Source organism: Sinocyclocheilus anshuiensis, unplaced genomic scaffold (assembly GCF_001515605.1).
Source record: "Sinocyclocheilus anshuiensis isolate Anshui unplaced genomic scaffold, SAMN03320099.WGS_v1.1 scaffold4, whole genome shotgun sequence".
Lineage (NCBI taxonomy): Eukaryota > Metazoa > Chordata > Actinopteri > Cypriniformes > Cyprinidae > Sinocyclocheilus > Sinocyclocheilus anshuiensis.
Genome location: NW_015554075.1, coordinates 1,298,062 through 1,319,264, shown reverse-complemented (window position 1 = coordinate 1,319,264; position 21,203 = coordinate 1,298,062). Strand labels below are relative to the sequence as shown.

At 38.6% G+C, this 21,203-nt stretch overlaps 3 protein-coding genes across 7 annotated transcripts in view; 2 read left to right on the top strand and 1 right to left on the bottom strand.

Moving 5' to 3' along the window:
* Positions 1 to 2,788: 2,788 nt before the first annotated feature.
* dhrs1 (dehydrogenase/reductase (SDR family) member 1) lies at positions 2,789 to 5,061 on the top strand. 2 transcript variants are annotated; one of them, XM_016460991.1, is made up of 8 exons: positions 2,789 to 2,935; positions 3,029 to 3,172; positions 3,292 to 3,371; positions 3,921 to 4,053; positions 4,221 to 4,364; positions 4,466 to 4,535; positions 4,655 to 4,735; positions 4,865 to 5,061. In XM_016460991.1, the coding sequence occupies exons 1-8, from the start codon at positions 2,792 to 2,794 to the stop codon at positions 4,999 to 5,001; spliced, it is 933 nt and encodes a 310-aa protein (XP_016316477.1). In that variant the 5' UTR covers positions 2,789 to 2,791; the 3' UTR covers positions 5,002 to 5,061. The 2 variants fall into 2 exon arrangements, with proteins under 2 accessions (XP_016316477.1, XP_016316476.1); XM_016460990.1 differs by having other exon boundaries at positions 3,897 to 4,053.
* A 7,579-nt stretch (positions 5,062 to 12,640) lies between these two features.
* homeza (homeobox and leucine zipper encoding a) lies at positions 12,641 to 14,746 on the top strand. The gene has a single exon (XM_016461054.1). It carries the CDS (start codon positions 12,662 to 12,664, stop codon positions 14,627 to 14,629), a length of 1,968 nt encoding a protein of 655 aa, XP_016316540.1. The 5' UTR covers positions 12,641 to 12,661; the 3' UTR covers positions 14,630 to 14,746.
* A 5,820-nt stretch (positions 14,747 to 20,566) lies between these two features.
* zp3f.1 (zona pellucida glycoprotein 3f, tandem duplicate 1) overlaps positions 20,567 to 21,203 on the bottom strand; it is a 2,854-nt gene continuing 2,217 nt past the window's right edge. For 3 of the 4 annotated variants that reach the window (XM_016460983.1, XM_016460982.1, XM_016460984.1), the window contains exon 9: positions 20,567 to 20,663. In XM_016460983.1, coding sequence (XP_016316469.1) covers positions 20,596 to 20,663 — 68 coding nt within the window. In that variant the 3' untranslated portion in view covers positions 20,567 to 20,595. Of the gene's footprint in view, positions 20,664 to 20,779; positions 20,865 to 21,203 lie in introns of all 4 variants that reach the window. The other variant, XM_016460985.1, reaches the window with a different exon arrangement.

The window sequence follows — 21,203 nt, the reverse complement described above, 5'->3', positions numbered from 1 at the left end:
TTATGCACCAAGAGCTTGTAACACTCCAAAGAGAAAGGAAAAATTTAAATCGCATCATATGACCCCTTTAAAAACAAAGAAAGGGGGGATACTGGGAGACTATGTGATGCTACAAACTATTAAAAATGGAAATGTAAGGGCCTTGGGTATTCATGTTTTCGGACATGTTTTTAATTGGTAACATGCAAGCAGTGGTGACTCTGCAGAGAGGCATCAAAGTAGATTTAGCCCACAGGTTATCTGGACTGATGGACGGAAAGTAAATAATATGTCATTGTGACCATGGTCCATTGGTGCCCAAGTGCTCATAAACCCAAGCTCTGCTGGGTATATGCAGTGACTGAATAATTCAGAGATTACCACTAGCCTACTATATGTGCAGTGTTGTTGTGGGGCCATGTTGTCATTTTAATGCAATGAAATTACCATTGTCATCAGATATATATTGTGCAGGAGACTTTGGTTTTTGCTGTGTTCACATCCTGGTCCATTCACTGGGTATGAATATGCTACTTCTCTACTACACAGTATGCGAAAAGCAGTACGCCAGAAGAGTAGTATGTCTGAATACATAGTATTCAAAAAACAGTAGGCAAAAAGTATCCGAATGTCACTTTTAATGCTTGCAACGTTAGTTCTTTGTCAAAAGTACTCTCGGACACAGCTCCTTTCTATTTGTCTCTCAATAAAAATGGAAAAAGTACCTGGAAAGAAAACCAATAAGAAATGGCTACTTATAGGGAAAAGTAGAATCATATTGTGTGGCTATGGTTATTGGTTGAATAGTCATTATAATAAACACTGCAGATCCTCAAACCAATTTAGTCCATTAAACAGTAGGCTACATAGTTGGCAGAACTGAGGAAGAGTTAACTTTATAATCGGGTAGGAGACGGGTAGGTTTAGGTATATGTAAGTTGGAGGAGTTGGATCTGGATCCAACCACGCCCCCTGGATCTTGTGTTCTGCAGTGAGGACCATCTCGCCGTATGAGGCAATGACTTTGCAGGCAGCGTTTTTGCACGAAGGCACCTCATGAAACTGATTTCGGACAGGCTTCTGAGGCAGCATAACGGTTTAATGATCTACAACAAAATAGAACGAGTTTTTGTGATAACTAAACGAATATTTAATTACTATAATATTGATTTCTTGCTAGAAATAACATCAAAAGTGCAAAAAGTTAGTCAGAAATATACATTTACACACAAACTGACCACCAAACACAACTTTCAGACGCCATCTTTATTTTTTAGCTTAACCGTCACGGGATGGAACGCACAGGATTGTGGGATATCAAAGGCAGCGAAGGATACATACTGTATATGCTGCCTTCAAAATTCGATCAGAAGAAGGTACCTCCGGAGACAGGAAGTAAAGCAGAATTTGAATTCGGACGTGCCTTGATGCCTTCCTGACTTGGAATGCTGCCTCCGAAGGCAGCATTTTAGAGTTTTCGGCTCCAAAGTTTCCAAACAAATATCTACTGCGCAGACTCGGGCTCCAAATGACGTCATTTACTCAAGATGGCAGCGGCCATACTGAGATGCTTTGGCTTCACTTTTCTATAGTGGAAGGAATAGGAGACGCGTCGTCCATCTTTTTTAACAGTCTATGGTGTCTACCCTCGTTAACCCCCACCCATCCCACTCCACCCCAGAAACAGCCGTACACGTTTTTGTTGTTGTTGTTGTTTATGCTATCAGCAATATAATATATAATTGGTTGAGCAAATGATAACCAAACTCATTACCCAATACTTAATTAACAACACATTGAAGTCCACTAAGCATGCTTCTGTTCAAATTAAACCAAATAATCCATACAGTAAGATCACTGATCAACAGATGCACATGTATATTGGATAAAGCATAAGGTAACACTTTATTTTAAGGTGTCCTTGTTACACATTACATGAACTTACTATTATAATAACAATTATGCATAATTACATGCAAGTAACACTAAGCCAAACCCTAATCCTAACCCTAAAGTAAGTACATGTAGTTAATTAATATTACTCAAAACTTAAATGTATAATTACACTGTAACAAGGACACCTTAAAATAAAGTGTAACCAAGCATACATTAAGTATAGATGTTCACTCTAGCTGTAGAAAGAGATTTTCATTAAAAAAAATTAACAAATATCCTGCTCATGTTTTTCATACTTTTCTAAATATGAGCTTCTGATAATGAAAACTGCCCAAACCATGCATGTCGTTAGCAGGGAGAAAGGTGGTGACAATTCTAGGGACCCACAGCCACAACCTGCACCAGGGCCCCTGCATACCCCAGCTATGGCCCTGGCCCAAACACATACATTTTATCCATACAATCTTTTTATTTAATGTGGAAAACATCACAAAATCACATAAGTATGAAATGAACAAAGATCAAAGTCATAAATAATGACAATAAATGGCATTTTTTAATGGTTTATTGTGAAGAATCAATTACAAAATAATTCAGCGGGTTCTTTACTGCATTATACGTCATCACATTTCTCTGACTTCCTTGGTATATTACTAAAACGTTCCAATAATATGTTTGCATATATTGCTGTTTTTAACCAAAACAGCATATTGCAATACTGCAAGTGTATGTTAAGTGCCCCTTTTGGGACAGGACTCGCATCTGGCCATTTTCAGTGAGTTGTTGACTCAAGAACCGCTTGGGTAGATTTTTAAACAAATCATTTAAACTGAGTGTAAGCTAATTCAATGATCTAATTCTAAAGATCAGACATTGTTATTACTGGCATCAATTTATGTTTGTGTGTGTTTGTCAGATGGCACTATCAGGATGTATCTGTGTGGTGACTGGTGCTTCCAGAGGAATTGGAAGAGGTATTGCCCTACAGTTATCTGAGGCTGGCGCTACAGTGTACATCACTGGTCGACAGGAGAAAACTCTGAAGCAGACAGCAGCTGAGGTGTGGAAACTATCTCCTGATTGTATCAATAATAGCCCTCAACTTGGGGAAGGTGATATTGATTTCATGCTTCTTTTATTTTCATGATAACAGGTGACAGAGAGAGGTGGCCTTTGTCTTCCAGTGGTCTGTGACTCATCTAAAGAGGATGAAATCAAGGAGCTGTTTGAACGTGTTCAACATGAGCAAAATGGCAGACTTGACTTATTGGTCAATAATGCCTATGCGGGTGTACAGGTCAGTCACAGCTAACTATGGAACAAATATGCAGTTTTTCTGAATTTGAATTATTTTTGCTTTTGAAAGTTTCATAAAATAACTGTTTTACTATTGTTGTGTTTATGTCTGTGTGTTAGGCTATTTTTGACAACATGAACAAGAAGTTCTGGGAGGTGGATCCAGATGTTTGGGACACAATCAACAACAATGGACTCAGGTACAGTACAGTACAAATCTGGAGATGACTCCAAGTGACAAATATTATGCAGAGATGTACACATAAATAATTTTGAATGAATTTGAAGACTTCTTGTCACATCTAAGAGACAGGCCATTTGGGGGTTGTTTTTAAAGACATCTCTTATGCTCACCAAGGCTGCATTTATTTGAGAAAATAGAACAGTAATATTGTGAAATATTATTACAATTTGAAATAAAACATTTTGTTTTAATATATTTTAAAATGTATATATATGAATAAAAGTATTATTTTTTCTTATCTTTTTTTTATTGTTTAAATATTTCAATTTCTTAAATCAAACTTTTGAATGGTAGTGCATGACAACTTGAGTACCTAACCACATTAAACGTACTTATTTGACCCTGTAAAAAAACAAATTGATTTAAATAGAGGTTATATGACTTAATGCAATTATTAAATTGAAAAAGCTGTGATTAAAGGCTGGAAAATTGAAAATATTCATAGCAATTAATTTTCTTTGGACTTTCGGAGCCATTTCAGAGATCATGGTCACTGTTTTCACAGAGGTCACTATTTCTGCTCAGTGTATGCCGCACGGATGATGGTGGCGCAGGGCAAAGGCTTGATCGTGTTCATATCATCCATGGGTGGTCTGCGCTATCTCTTCAATGTATCCTATGGGGTCGGCAAAGCTGCAGTGAGTTCGTGCACACAGCATTACAGATTCTGTGTCTGAAGTCATTTTCAGTATATAATTTCAGTTGCACAGAATTCCACAATCATTCTTTCTGTTTGTAGACTATTCCTTCATTATTCTCAATGTATTTATTTATGCTCCAACTTTCATCCGGTTCTTTTCTTCAGTGTGACAGAATGGCAGCGGACATGGCAGTAGAGCTGAAGAAGAAAGGTGTGGTTTCTGTAAGCCTCTGGCCAGGGGCCGTTCAGACTGAGTTAATTAATCAGTATACATCTCATGATGAGGCTCCTCCAGGATTTGATCCAAAAGTAAGCCTTTTTATTTGTCGAAGCCCTTAATCATAATTGCTTAAGTTCATGGAAAAAAATAAAACTTGTCTTCCTAAATATTTACAATCTATCTTTCTCAGTTCAAAGAAATATTTAATAAGGGTGAGACGACAGAGTTTACTGGACGATGCATAGTTGAGCTGGCCAAAGGTTGGATTTTTTTAAAGACTAAAGTTAACATGTTATGAATTACAGTGAAAGTAATTGGTGAGAAATGAATTGTCTCGAGGCTTTAGATGACATATTTTCTGCTTCTTGGTGACAAACAGATAAAAGTCTAACGTCAATGACCGGGCAAGTGTTGATGACCTGTGACCTCGCTCGCCGCTATGGACTCAAGGATGTGGATGGTACAGTGAAAATGTTTATGCAGAAGCAATAGTTTTCCAGTTACGATAAACGTAATTAGATGATTAGATTGAGATGTTACAAAATTAAATCCTACACAGGGTTTTTTTATGTGCTCCTTGTTATTTCAGGTCGCAGTGTCATGGACTACACCTCTTTGAAGTTTGTCGTTTCTCAGGTACCCTATGTGTCCTGGCTGTCCGTATTCACTCCTTCATTCATCAGAGTGCCTCGTTCCATGCTGAGCCTTGGCAGTGGAAAAATCTAATATGTCTCAGTGAAGAGACATTGTCTATTTTTTTTTATCTCGTAAAAAAAAAAAAAAAAAGGATGTTTCTAAAATTACTGCAATGTCCATTTTTACAAATGAGTAAAGCACTGATTAAAATTACAGTAGCTGAGTCTGGAAGACAATTAATGCACAACTCGTGAGCAGAATTAGTATTGTCACAACTCTGTTTTCTAAAATGAAAAAATTTATAAAAATACTGGTATATTAACATACTGTTTTTAACTTGAAAGGGATTAATTAACCCTGTTATGGATGATTGTATACTTACTAAACGAGTTATTGCAATAAATACCGACATTTTACTACAGTCTTTTGTGTTGTATTATTGATAGATTGATATATCGCTCTTGAACCCTTCATTCCGATTGGTCAAACACCTGTGCAACATTGCATAATTGTCCACTTTTCTGGGAAAAGAGTGGTTCTCATGTCTCTGCAAGTACACTAATTAAAGTATTTTAACTCAAATCAATATTTTTAATGTGCATTGTTAAATAGCCATGTAATAAGTTGGATAATGACTAGTCAGTCTGTCATTAGCACAAAACAAACACAGCTTGATTAGTTTTCCTGGACATTCTTTCTGCTCACATTAGAATGATTAATCTCAAATTAATAATTCACGTATATTAATTTATTTGGTGGGTAGCCATGTATTATGCGGGATAATATAGTCAAAATAAACCCTGACAGGGTGATCAGGACCCTTATGCAAAGTGAATGGCTCGTGTCAACCTTAAGGAGTTATTGTTGTTTTGCTTGTTTACTAATTTGTAGATTAAATTAATTGCTTCTTCCTAAACTCAAACATTCATAAAGTTACTCATAAAGTTACATCTGACATGTCTGATCAAAGTATAATGATATGCATCCTTACCTGCAGACTCCTAAAACTTATCATGTGGCACAATTCACATGGTAATTACATCCCAGATGGGAAGTGCATTCACGGGGCCAAGTTTCAGCTGTGCTCCTCCTTCCATTACTCTCCTTCCCGGATTGGACCTGCATGGCCACGGCACCGTCATTGCATGAGAAAGAGGGGGCTGGTCCGAGTTTCCTGATCCTCTCTGTGTAGCCTCGGTCTGACCGGATAGGCGAAAAACACGTCGGGATTTCCAGAACAAAAACGACAACGGACAATACAAACCAGCTGGAGTGGTGTATCTACATACAGCCTTGACAGAATTTCAAGCGGTGAGTTGTTGTTTCACGCGAACTACTTTACAGTTTACGTTTGTAAAGTTTTTAAAGCAGAGCCGAGACGGAATTGAGGCTCTCTTGTTGTTGCGTCCTGAAAGCCACGCGAGGAGTCAGTCGATTTTTGTCTTATGTCGCGTCATGTTAACATTATTTGAAGCGTTTGTTTTGAACAAGGTTCAAACGGGAATGTATGGTTAAAGGGGACAACGGGAGTTTATGTGCGTTACTGAAGCGTGAGCGGATCCTGCGCCACAAAAGGGCTGATGTACAAGAGCTGTTATGGCATAAACCCTTGTATATTGTTGAAGCGTTCGGTTTATGTTGGCCCTTACACCTGTTTACGGTTTGGTGGATGAACACATACTGTAGTGATCTCATCTCGCATCCTACGACTTGCGTCAAAAGTTCCCCACATAAGCTGATTATAATAGAGGCCATGGACAAACATCGGCCACTGACGCAATTTACAAGTCTAACCAAGTTTATTTAGTCTAAACTGCATTGTATTTCTGTTTCACAGACTATAGGAATTAATTACGTTAATGTTCAGTAAATTATATTAAAATAAATCATTAACAAATTATATATATATATTCACAAGTTGATTATATTTGTAAATTTGACACAAATGTACAAATAGTAACCCTGCTAAACAAAAGCTACTCTGACTTCAACTTCAAGGGACTTTTTGCTTAGTCGAGTCATTCCAAGTCATCATCTGATAAATGAGGCCACAACAGGCGGTCGGGAATTTATCCTGTCAAGTTCACCTCCAGCTTGTTTTGTAGATGACTTGCCTGCGCATTGCATGTAGTGGTAAATTGCCTAATATTGGCAAAGCTTTTCCAAGCATGATTGCCTAACACTGCTCACGTAGACTTGGTAAAGTTTGTTTCTGTGGTTCACAGTTCAGCTTTGTTTTGGGCTCATTAAAGTCATAGGATGCTGCATAAAGCTTAAGCTAAAACTGAAAAGGTACTATGTCGCTGATTTACAAATTGGTGACCATAAGTAAGGTGTCCTAGTCAGGACAAACAGAAAAATAAACTCATGTCATGATTAGATTTCAAAGTAAAAATCTAAGCCTTTTAATTCTGAGCACAGACCAAGTTTGAGATGACCAACATGTGCTCTGTAGACTGTGCTGTGTTGGGTAAGCAAACTGCAAAACTAGCAAACAAACCAGGTTGACAAATTGCAACTTTTGTTACCTTTATTTAATCGAGACAGACTCTCTTACTATCTCTTGGCCATCTGTTGGAAGGTTAAACGAACTTCTATATGGTTCTCCGGGGTTAGGCAAATGGGGGAAGCGGACCATTATGTGCACTGGAACAGGGCAAGGGAGCTGTGAAGGGCAGGGCCCCCATCTCTCTTTTGCCCAAATCCGCCATAGTGGGGGTTGGGTGTGCATTGGTGTAGAGTATACGACAGGCTTTAATAAAAGGTTAATGTGTGGAAGAGAACAGCAGGGGGAAGGGGGTGACATCTGTCCTTCTTTCAACTTTAGAGAGGAAAGTCAATGGATGGACTGTAGAGTTGACCGTAAAGTCCCAGTTTAATGACTTCCAGGGAGTTTGATGAACGTCTTTTCTCGAAAATCTCACAAGCAAGTCACTTTGCATCTCTGGATGGGCATCGATAATGTCAGATTTTCTGAAGTTATGTTTGCTGCATCTTGCAAATGATCTGAATTAATTCTACTGAAGATTTGACCAACCAAAGAATGACCGGAACCCCACCCATTAACCCCCTCCCCAAAGCACCATCCTAGCACCCATCAGCCAGCAACAGCCCACCACCCCTCAGCATTCCAACATTTTCACCCCTCACAAATCCAGCTTACAAACAACAGACAGGATTTTAACTTTTACCAAAAATTACCTGTTCAAAAGGCAAAAAATGCATTATGGGTATTGCCATATACTATGCTGTATTCATTTTCAGCTGACTCTGTTTCTTTGTTATTCTTACAGTCTGCGGCAATAGAGGTATGACATCTCTGATGGCGACGCACAGTGACCATGACTTGAAAGCTATCTCTCCGAGAGGGGTGGCAGCAAAAAGACAAGATGGAAGCCTCACCAGTCCACGGCAGCAAAAATCACCATACCACCACAATTCTGATGGAAAGGAACATGTGAGGCCCTCTAATCATAGACCAAGAGAGAACAGTGCTGCAGTAAGCTTTAGCACTAATAATAACTCTGTAGTATGTCTTCCTTTGGTATCTGAAGGACTAAAGCTAGTGTGGACCCAGTCTGATCAAACACGTGAGCTGGATGGTATCCCTGCTCTTCAATGTATCCTATGGGGTCGGCAAAGCTGCAGTGAGTTCGTGCACACAGCATTACAGATTCTGTGTCTGAAGTCATTTTCAGTATATAATTTCAGTTGCACAGAATTCCACAATCATTCTTTCTGTTTGTAGACTATTCCTTCATTATTCTCAATGTATTTATTTATGCTCCAACTTTCATCCGGTTCTTTTCTTCAGTGTGACAGAATGGCAGCGGACATGGCAGTAGAGCTGAAGAAGAAAGGTGTGGTTTCTGTAAGCCTCTGGCCAGGGGCCGTTCAGACTGAGTTAATTAATCAGTATACATCTCATGATGAGGCTCCTCCAGGATTTGATCCAAAAGTAAGCCTTTTTATTTGTCGAAGCCCTTAATCATAATTGCTTAAGTTCATGGAAAAAAATAAAACTTGTCTTCCTAAATATTTACAATCTATCTTTCTCAGTTCAAAGAAATATTTAATAAGGGTGAGACGACAGAGTTTACTGGACGATGCATAGTTGAGCTGGCCAAAGGTTGGATTTTTTTAAAGACTAAAGTTAACATGTTATGAATTACAGTGAAAGTAATTGGTGAGAAATGAATTGTCTCGAGGCTTTAGATGACATATTTTCTGCTTCTTGGTGACAAACAGATAAAAGTCTAACGTCAATGACCGGGCAAGTGTTGATGACCTGTGACCTCGCTCGCCGCTATGGACTCAAGGATGTGGATGGTACAGTGAAAATGTTTATGCAGAAGCAATAGTTTTCCAGTTACGATAAACGTAATTAGATGATTAGATTGAGATGTTACAAAATTAAATCCTACACAGGGTTTTTTTATGTGCTCCTTGTTATTTCAGGTCGCAGTGTCATGGACTACACCTCTTTGAAGTTTGTCGTTTCTCAGGTACCCTATGTGTCCTGGCTGTCCGTATTCACTCCTTCATTCATCAGAGTGCCTCGTTCCATGCTGAGCCTTGGCAGTGGAAAAATCTAATATGTCTCAGTGAAGAGACATTGTCTATTTTTTTTTATCTCGTAAAAAAAAAAAAAAAAAGGATGTTTCTAAAATTACTGCAATGTCCATTTTTACAAATGAGTAAAGCACTGATTAAAATTACAGTAGCTGAGTCTGGAAGACAATTAATGCACAACTCGTGAGCAGAATTAGTATTGTCACAACTCTGTTTTCTAAAATGAAAAAATTTATAAAAATACTGGTATATTAACATACTGTTTTTAACTTGAAAGGGATTAATTAACCCTGTTATGGATGATTGTATACTTACTAAACGAGTTATTGCAATAAATACCGACATTTTACTACAGTCTTTTGTGTTGTATTATTGATAGATTGATATATCGCTCTTGAACCCTTCATTCCGATTGGTCAAACACCTGTGCAACATTGCATAATTGTCCACTTTTCTGGGAAAAGAGTGGTTCTCATGTCTCTGCAAGTACACTAATTAAAGTATTTTAACTCAAATCAATATTTTTAATGTGCATTGTTAAATAGCCATGTAATAAGTTGGATAATGACTAGTCAGTCTGTCATTAGCACAAAACAAACACAGCTTGATTAGTTTTCCTGGACATTCTTTCTGCTCACATTAGAATGATTAATCTCAAATTAATAATTCACGTATATTAATTTATTTGGTGGGTAGCCATGTATTATGCGGGATAATATAGTCAAAATAAACCCTGACGGTGATCAGGACCCTTATGCAAAGTGAATGGCTCGTGTCAACCTTAAGGAGTTATTGTTGTTTTGCTTGTTTACTAATTTGTAGATTAAATTAATTGCTTCTTCCTAAACTCAAACATTCATAAAGTTACTCATAAAGTTACATCTGACATGTCTGATCAAAGTATAATGATATGCATCCTTACCTGCAGACTCCTAAAACTTATCATGTGGCACAATTCACATGGTAATTACATCCCAGATGGGAAGTGCATTCACGGGGCCAAGTTTCAGCTGTGCTCCTCCTTCCATTACTCTCCTTCCCGGATTGGACCTGCATGGCCACGGCACCGTCATTGCATGAGAAAGAGGGGGCTGGTCCGAGTTTCCTGATCCTCTCTGTGTAGCCTCGGTCTGACCGGATAGGCGAAAAACACGTCGGGATTTCCAGAACAAAAACGACAACGGACAATACAAACCAGCTGGAGTGGTGTATCTACATACAGCCTTGACAGAATTTCAAGCGGTGAGTTGTTGTTTCACGCGAACTACTTTACAGTTTACGTTTGTAAAGTTTTTAAAGCAGAGCCGAGACGGAATTAAGGCTCTCGAAGCTTGTTATTGCGTCGTTAAAGCCACGCGAGGAGTCAGAGGCGATTTTGTCTTACGTCGCGTTGTGTTACATTATTTGAAGGATTTGTTTTGCTCAAGGTTCAACGGGGAATGTGCGGTTAAGTGGGACAACGGGAGTTTGTTTATGTGTTACTGAAGCGTGAGCGGATCCTGCGCCACAAAAGGGCTGATGTACAAGAGCTGTTATGGCATAAACCCTTGTATATTGTTGAAGCGTTCGGTTTATGTTGGCCCTTACACCTGTTTACGGTTTGGTGGATGAACACATACTGTAGTGATCTCATCTCGCATCCTACGACTTGCGTCAAAAGTTCCCCACATAAGCTGATTATAATAGAGGCCATGGACAAACATCGACTACTGACGCAATTTCCAACAAGTCTAACCAAGTTTATTTAGTGTAAACCGCATTGTATGTCTGTTTAGTGTATAAGAATGATTTCAGAAATGATATTAAAATAAATAATAAATAGGCTACTTATATCCACAAGTTAATATATTTGTGAATTGGACACTAATGTACAAATGGTAACCCTGCTAAACAAAAGCTACACTGATTTCAAGGGACTTTAGGCTTAGTCGAGTCATTCCAAGTCATCATCTGATAAATGAGGTCACCACGGGCGGTCGGGAATTTATCCTGTCAAGTTCACCTCTAGCTTGTTTTGTAGATGACTTGCCTGCTCATTGCGTGTAGTGGTAAATTGCCTAATATTGGCAAAGCTTTTCCAAGCAGAATTGCTTAAGACCGTGCTCACGTAGACTACTGGCAAAGTTTGTTTCTGTGGTTCACAGTTCAGCTTTGTTTTGGCCTCATTAAAGTCATAGTTTGCCACATGGAGCTAAAACTCAAGGTACCGTGTTGCTGATTTACAAATTGGTGACCATAAGTAGTTAAGATGTCCTATTCAGGACAAACTTGAAAATAAACTCATGGCATGATTAGATTTTAAAGTAAAAATCTAAACCTTTTCATTTTAAGCACAAACGCAGTAATGGGATGGCCAACATCTGCTCTGTAGACTGTGCTGTGTTGGGTAGGCAAACTGCAAAACTGGCAAACAAAGCAGCTTGACAAATTGCACCAACTTTTGTTACCTTTATTTAACTGAGACCGACTCTTACTATCTCTTGGCCATCTGTTGGAAGGTTAAACGAACTTCTATATGGTTCTACGGGGTTAGGCAAACGAGGGAAGTGGACCATTACAAGCACTGGAAAGGGGCAAGGGAGCTGTGAGGGGCAGGGCCCCCATCTCTCTTTTGCCCAAGTCCGCCATAGTGGGGGTTGGGTGTGCACTGGTGTAGAGTATACGACAGGCTTTAATAAAAGGCTAATGTGTGGAAAAGAACAGCAGGGGGAAGGGGGTGACATCTGTCCTTCTTTTAACTTTAGAGAGGAAAGTCATTGGCTGGACTGTAGAGTTGACCGTAAAGTCACCTTGAGCCTCTGGTAGGCATCGATAATGTCAGATTTCCTGAGGTTAAGTTCACTGCATCTTGCAAATGATCTGAACGAATTCTATTGTAAATTTGACCAACCTAAGAATGACCAGAACCCCACCCATTAACCCCCTCCCCACAGCACCATCCTAGCACCCATCAGCCAGCAACAGCCCACCACCCCCCAGCATTCCAACCTTTTCACCCCTCACAAAATCTGGCTTACAAACAACAAAGATTTTAATTGTTACCAAAATTAACTGTTTTAAAGGCAAACAAATTGCATTATGGGTTTTGCACATGCACTACCATGCTGAGTTCATTCTCAGTTGACTAATTTTTTTTGTTCTTTTTACAGTCTGTGGCAATAGAGGAAAAATATCTCTGATGGCGACGCACAGTGACCATGACTTGAAAGCTATCTCTCCGAGAGGGGTGGCAGCAAAAAGACAAGATGGAAGCCTCACCAGTCCACGGCAGCAAAAATCACCATACCACCACAATTCTGATGGAAAGGAACATGTGAGGCCCTCTAATCATAGACCAAGAGAGAACAGTGCTGCAGTAAGCTTTAGCACTAATAATAACTCTGTAGTATGTCTTCCTTTGGTATCTGAAGGACTAAAGCTAGTGTGGACCCAGTCTGATCAAACACGTGAGCTGGATGGTATCCCTGAACTTGTTCAGGCCTTCAACATCTTCCCCTATCCAACATCTCAAGAGGTCAGCACCCTTGCCCGTGTCTGCGCTCTTCCCCTAGATAAAGTCAAAGTGTGGTTCATGGTGCAACGCATCAAGTATGGAATTAGCTGGGCCTCGGAGGACATTGAAGAGACGTGGCTCAAGCTGGCTAGACCAGTGCGAACAAGTGAAACTGAACACAAAGAGAGCAGTACAAAGAGGAAAAATGGAATTGAGGATTTAAAGGAAACAGAAAATCATGTAGAAGATCTAGCGCAAAGTCCACAAGTGCCTCGTAAAAGACATAAAATTGAAAGCACAGAACCAGCAAAGCTCTTTCCTGCTCTCTCACATTTCCGTTCATCTCTCCCACCTCCCCAGGATTCGTACAACTACCGACAGCCAGTAGAAATCCCAGAAACGCCTCAAGCAGCCACTCCACCTACTTCTACAGAGTCTCCTGTTGGATCTGAGCAGCCACGGCAGGGGCGCTACAAAAAGTCCAAAGCCCAGTTAGCTGCTTTGCGTAAGAGTTTTCTACAGGAGAATTGGCCTGATGAGACAGAGCTTCAGCGCCTACAAGAGGAGACAGGCCTAACTCGTAATGAGATTCGAAAATGGTTTAGTGACAGTCGTTACCAGCTGCGAAATGGTAGAGGGTTGTCGACATCCTTCTCCGCTACTCAAGGAGAAAAAAATGAACCCAACTGCAGTCTATCATCTCAGTCTCAGGAGGTTCAGCCTCTTCCTCTCACTACTAAAAAGCAAACAACAGAGCATGCTGATGATGAAGGCAAGGAAAAGGTTCGTGTGAAAGGATCACGAAAGAATCGGCCAAAGAATTCTCAGTTTTTCCAGCTTTTCCTGTCTAACACACTTGAGGCATTTGAAGAAGGAGCATTAGTTGTGGACGAGGAGAAATGTTCAGAGGAAAGTGAGATTCAGATTAATGAAGCTGGAAGCGATCAGGAAAGTGAGGGACTTTGTTTGACACCTCCAGAGCCAGTTGCACCCACTTCCTCCTCTTCTTCTCCATCAATCACCCCATCTAAAAAACACTCAGGCAGGTCATTGAAATCTACACGCTCTGCCAAAGCAAATGCTTTGAACAACTCCCTAAACTCCTCGGATAACACTTCAATTTCTTCAGTATTAACAGTGGCTGGACGACCAAGGAAAACAAAGGAGCAACTGGCTGTCCTAAAGGAATACTTCCAGCGCTGCCCATGGCCAAAGAGTGATGTATACACACAGATAGTGGAACTAACATCTTTGCCTCGTGCTGACATTATCCAGTGGTTTGGGGACACGCGTTATGCTGTAAAAAATGGCAATGTACGCTGGGTGCATGCTGACGTACGTGACCAAGTGCTTGCTGAGATAGCATTGTTACAAAGTGGAGGGGCTGCTGCCGATGCCGCTGGAACCCTAGGAAGTGAAGGCAACAGGAAACGTAAGTCACAAGGGAACAGCACACCAAAAATGCAGAAGTCTGCAACAGATTCTGTAGACCTCAGTCCACTGGAGCAGTATTATCGACAGACCGGACCACTCCAAGAGAAAGACCTTGACAATCTCTGCCGGAAGTCAAAAATGAGTTATCAACAGGTCCGAGACTGGTTTGCATCTAAAGACAGTACAACACTGGACACAGAGATCACTGTTATTGATTGATTAATATAAGAATGAAAACGGTTTGTGCTCATGTCTGTTAATCTGCTGTGAAACCCCTTTGAAGGCACAGTATAAAATCACTTCATGCAGTGCCCTCTATGTAAAAAAACAAAAAAACAATAGCAATGTGAAGTTTAAAAAAAAAAATTGTATACACTCACTACATGATTTGTTAAACGGGCAGTATTGAAATGTAAAATGTATTTTTTGGTCTTTAACAAATACTAAGTAATGTTCCTGTGGTGCTCTGGGAGTCATCTGTCCACTGGCTGTTCCTCCAGTTTGTGTTGTTGGTATTTTTGTTAGTAATCCTTTAGAGCCTTAATTGCTGCTTCTTAGAGCTGATATGATATTCAAACTGTTTAGATTTCCCGAAACCTTGGCTTGGTTATCTATTAGGTACTGTAGTTTAGTTTTTTTGGACCAGTAACTTTAGCAATGCGAGGGTATGTTTTTGTAAATTTTTAGTTTAACTAATTTAAGAACATATATATATTCCCCTCCAATTATCTTTAACATTCCGCACTTAGAGGTTTATGGATCCATCAATGATACTTCATTGTGTATAAACATTTCATTTGAATACATCCCTACTCCACTGCAGTGAAAAGACAACAAAAGCCATGGTTTTTGTAAAATCTGTCTGTCTCTAATTGTCTGTAAATGTGTGTTTCAGGGAGGCGAAACATTGCATTGAAATAAAACATGACTGATTATGTTTAACTCACTGTTGCATTCTGTTCAGTTAACCTCTTGACATCAATCATGTCAAAGATGTCTCATCAAAAGATGTCTCATGGTGTATTTACAAAAAAATGGTAAATACCATTGGTACCATATTTGCATTAGGAAAATATGGCATGAATTGTAAATCCTTCACATCATTTAAAGTAGCCCTATATTTAGCATTAACATAAGGTTTAAATTAATCAGTATTTCACTTATCAACAAAGATGCACAAGTGTTGGTTATGTGTGCTGACAGTTCATGGCTGCATTTCCCAAAAGCATAGTAAGCCTAAGTAAATCGTAGAACCATTATCACCAATGGTAGCTAGTACGATCTACTTGGCTCAAGATGCTTTGGAGGAACACAGCCCAGATCTTTTGGTATGCTTAACAAAAAATTATGTCTGTTTTGTGATAAATTCCACCTATAAAAAGGAAACATTAACATTAACTGCTGTTAATTAAAATTATACGATAAATTGATGCTGAAGAGTTCAAGACATTCCTCTTTCCCATTCCTTGCGTAATGTAGCTGTTTCACGTTTTCTGTTATAATAAACTGGAAAAAAATGCAATTTGTTTGACTGATTTATTTCTAACATAATTTTTTGTTGTAACTGAGCCCAGCTTACAAAAATTTAGATATGTTGAAATATTTTTGATTATCACATTTAATGGTTTTCTCTTAATTGCAAATTCAATTACATTGCCATTGGAAAATGAAGGCGGGTTACATTTTGTATGTGTAATTTCAATTCTAACAATAATCTCATTCAAAAAATGAGCAAAATACTTGTGATACTGAGACCAACGTAAATGAAAATCATTTATGGCACATACAGCCTTTATTTGTGCCATCTTTAATCAGTAAACTAAAAATTGCATTTTTCAAATAAATTAATGTCAATATAATTGTATCTACTGATAAGAAGGATGGATGAAGTAGATCACTCCTTTTAGGTGATGTGGATGCATTAGTGATGAAGTGGCTTTCTAATGACATGAATTGGCTACAAACGATTATTGGTTATGGCCTTGGGGACTGGAGTGTAGGCCTAGCCAGAAGCTGGAACTGAAAATTGTTTAGGGTTGTATGTTGGGACCTACAAATTATGAGAAGGGAAGATGGACAGTGCAAATGCTTAGTGTGAAAACTTTCAGTTTAGGGCATTAAAAATGTTTAGTCTTGGTAAATGCATAAAACGTTACCTTGTGGGAGCGTTAACTGAGCTGGGTGTCCCTTTAAGATAAAAAGAGAACATAAGCATACAATGAGTCTAAACAGTAGAGTGTCTACCTTGACATTATCGTTACTTTATGAACTCAAATAATGATATCTGAGAGATATGATTAACAATGTCAGTATTACATCACTTACTGAAACCATGTTCATGTACTGAACTCACGCTTGACATAGAGATGGATGACCCTGGGGGTGTCTAGAACAGATTAGACGTAAAACACATGACAATTTCTTATTTCCATATGACTTGATAACCGACTATATTACAGTTTTTCTCGATTGTTAACACTCAATTCATGAAACAATTCACCATTTTCTCACAACCATAAACACAATCTCAAAACTATACACCAACTTGTGCAAACGTCAAACTTCCAGGTCAAAATCAAATAGTTTAGTCAAAAACATGTTCTCTTTTGTCAGACTCAAACTTTGGCCTCAGATGATACACAAACCAGTCAAATGCACAGACTATTTTTCTGCCTAGAGAACACTAGTGAGATCAATTCAAAACACTGTTACAAAAACCTCCTTTTGGGAAATAGGAATCCTTTTGCTAGTCAATGTCTGTTACAGTATATGACATAAATAGAGGGATGCAGATACAGTAAAATTCAGAATTAAACAGTAAGAAAGGTTTACTTTCATTACACTACCGTAAAGAGATCTTACAGTAGATGAAAAGCATTAGAAAAGAAAAGTTCAAAAACCATACAACAGAATATACAGTAAACACATTGGAATATACTGTCAGTTACTGTAAATAAATAAATAAATTAATTAATTCAGCATCCTCTGCCCAATTGCATTACAGTATTTCATGGTCAGTCCATGCAGAAGAACATGGTCAACTATAGTGCTTTGTATTTCATCAGGAACAAATGAAATTTGACCTCATCCCCTTCGTTTTTATTTTCCCCTCCAATTCCTTTGTCTCCCACTACCAAGATTCATTTTCCAAAACACAATCAGCTGTGCTCTTGTTCACATCATCCTGAGATTCTGACCTGTGTCATCAGTTTTGCTACTTAATGTTCACACATGGATAAATGTGCGCTGTTTGAGTTCATTTTTTGATGCTTGAGTTAATTATATTGTGTGTTTGTGTTTTCTGAATGAGAACATGGTTAAACCTGTGCAAAATGATGGCGTTTTTGTGTAGAGTTTTGCAGAAAACACTGAGCAAATTGGAACGTGTGTGCAAACAGGTGAAATGTGTTCAAAGTTTTGAGAAACGTGTCTTTGTTTCGAGAGCTGTATGAATGGTTTGGAAAACTGGGCCAAATGAATCAGTTATAATGTGTTAGCAATAGAGAAAAACTGTAAACTGAACACACCTTATACTAGAATATAGTAGAGACGCTAACTCACTGTCATGCCGAGTCTGGAATGTCTAAACCTCTCCAAAGTGTCACCCGAACTTGCACAACAACCAGAATTGAATAGTATTATTTGGGGGAAAGCAAATCTACTATATAAAAATAATTGACATGACAGAATGCAAGCTACCTGACAGCTCTAGAGTGAGGTGTGACTTTGGAAATGCAATGGGAAATACAATGTGATGAGAACAATATATACAGTGTTTCAGTCTAGGAGCTGAAGTTTCTGTCTCAAGCTACGAAACTTGCTACCTGGTGATGTGACAGCTACAGGAAGAATCATCCTTGGAGTTCCTCTGTATATGTAAAGAATATATTTTAAATGTATATTATATTATATTACATTACATTATGACCCACATCTATGCACATAAAGACAATTATCTGTATTTACCCATTAATTGAAAACCTCCCAGGAGATGTCTGTGTGGAGAAAAGAAAAATTATAACATCCAAAGAGAACGGAAGTTAGAAGGGAAGCATGAGACATGCAATAAGAAACTCTCACCCTCCTCTGAGAAAGCGGCTTCTTTAGTTATTAATTCTCTTGTTTCAGCTCAGACACTTGCCTTAAATAAAACACAAATAACTAAATAGTCCCATTTTTAAAGTGCCACTGAATATATATTAGATATATGCCACAAATGACCACCTGTAGCACTGATCACAGACTTCTTTCACCTTTCGTTCCAGTTCCACAGACCTGTTTCTTAAGAATGCAATGACTCGCTCCTTCTGCCTTTTCTGAAAAATAGTGATCTGAAACAAATGCATCTTCTTAAGTTATAAATAGCAGAATTGTGTTAGCTTAGGGCTTGATGTCACTTTGACATGATGTTTTCATGTACCTGAATTCACAGCAAATGTTTGTTTGTTTTTGTTTTTTTGGCCTTACAAATGCAGTCAATTCTAAACTAATAGGGACAAATAAAATGTATTTGATAAGCAGTAAATGACCTGTGCAATATGTTCCAGTCGAGTCTGATTAAGTTTCACTGGATCTTTGAAAAACATCTTTTCCTGTGGCTTCATCTTCAAAAAATGAAAGGAATATATAGTAAACACATGGTTGTTTAAATGTTGTTTGTAACCAAAGTTAAACATTTTTCTAATTAATATTAATGCATGTAACCAGTGACAAATAATAATATATAAATATTAGTAATGCACTCAGGGTTTTAACTCATTCTGCTTCTATCTCCTTTTTAATCAAACAATTCAGAAAAAGTCTGTACACTACTGCTACTTCCTGCAATTTTTAATTACAGAAATTATTCAGGAAGTTGACAAAAAAGATTCTTAGCATGTAGGACTACTTATTTCTTACTGATAACTAGTTGTCAACCGTTGTTCATAGAGCACACATCAACTGAACTCATTCTCAAAATTCAATTTTGACTAAACTTTCATGACCTTAATCTCTCATAGGTTAACGGTGTATAAACAGAATCATAGTTAGCAGTCCAAACGAGTTTGGACCACCAGGCCCACCTCCAGTGTGTGCAAAGGGACCCTCAGGGTAGAGCTGTAAAGTTGGGGGGTGGGTAGGAGCATAGTTTTCAAGGTGGGCCAGACCCACCCAGGCCCCCCTGTGGAGCAAGGCCTTCTAAAAACAATATTCTGTGTGAATGTTGCGGAGATAATTTGGTCTCTCAATGTGGGTTGGATTTACCTGATCAGATATGTGAAGGTAGTTACAGTTGGCATGACAAACTCGGCACTGACCTTTAGGAGGATATTACATTTACTTGATTCACACTAGCCTCGAAAATTGAATAAAATTCACTCCAAATAAGCGTACTGCGTAACTGTTACTCACTTATATTTACGCAGTTCTCACAAAATATGGCCACAGCTGGACAAACTTTTTTCCTTCTCACATAACAGTTGTTACAGTGAAACCAGTTCATTTCACTACTATAAAAGAGGTCACCTACAAAAACTAATTAGTATTAGAGATACCATTAACATTAGAGATGTAGCCTACACACGTTAAGTTGGAAAAACACGTTTCATGCTAACGTTAATCATGCTGTAACTTGGAACGATAGCAACTTGTGGACTGCGGTAAAATTTGTTTATACCATGACAAAAATGTAATATTACGAACGGCGTTTATCTGAAAAATGTACCTGCAATTGTAACGTGGTAATAAATTCTCTCAACTTGGCCTCGAATGAGCGCAGGTGTCCCTGAACTAACTCACCAGTCGATGGCGCCATAAACCGTTGGAGCATTCCTGAACGAAGCATTTTGGCGCCATCTCTTGGGCAGTTTAGTAAAATTATAAAGTGGTTTTAAACCGGTCTTTGCTGTTAGTCACTGTAGAGGCACAAAATCACTTGCCAAACACACACTCCTTGTGCTTTTGTCCATCACAACTGCGAGAGAAGCACCAATTGTGCTCATTTGTTTACAGAATTAGGAATGCATCAATCTCAGAATCGTAGAATTTATTTTTTGTGTGCAGGCATTTTCACACCAAATACAAAATGGTTTGGGGGCACTTCAGAAAAAAATAAAAACGAAATAACTGCAGAAGTACAACTCCATATTTAGTATAGGCAATAATTAACAACAACCACATTTATAACTGTTTATTTAGATTAAGAATCACAACTGTTGAATAGGACCAGCTCCACCTGGACGTCCAAAACAACTCCAGTAGCTTGGAGGCCCATCTTTGGAAATAATTCAACATTGAATAGTGGTCACATTAGTGGAAAAAAAGAGGGGAAAAGCACAATATAAAATATAAATCAATATAAATAAGCAATAAAGCAACAAAATATCAAACCTTGTAAAATCCATTAAGGTATGACCCAGTCCTCGGTTTTAAATAATAACCAGAGGCCCAATAACAGAATTTACAGCTGTGGAATCTGTAGATCATGCAATCAGTCAGTTCATGTCCAGTAGTAAAACTCAATGACACTCTTCACATGGACTCATTAAATAGCGCATGTATGCATGTACAGGTGCATCTCAATAAATTAGAACGTCGTGGAAAAGTAAGTTCACTCAAATTCTTGAATCGATTTTGCTTGAGAATCCTCATAAGGCTGTGGTTCTCTCGGTTGGTTGTGCATCTTTTTCTTCCACACTTTCCTTCCACTCAACTTTGTTAACATGCTTGGATACAGCACTCCATGAACAGCCAGCTTCTTTGGCAATGAATGTTTGTGGCTTACCCTCCTTGTGAAGGGTGTCAATGATTGTCT

Excerpts from the sequence above, each read along its gene's own strand:
- dhrs1 (XM_016460990.1), top strand. The coding sequence starts at position 2,792 with ATGGCACTATCAGGATGTATCTGTGTGGTGACTGGTGCTTCCAGAGGA. Across the intron at positions 4,365-4,465 it reads CTCCAGGATTTGATCCAAAA|TTCAAAGAAATATTTAATAA; the intron begins GTAAGCCTTTTT and ends TATCTTTCTCAG. Across the intron at positions 4,736-4,864 it reads TGGACTCAAGGATGTGGATG|GTCGCAGTGTCATGGACTAC; the intron begins GTACAGTGAAAA and ends TTGTTATTTCAG.
- homeza (XM_016461054.1), top strand. The coding sequence starts at position 12,662 with ATGGCGACGCACAGTGACCATGACTTGAAAGCTATCTCTCCGAGAGGG.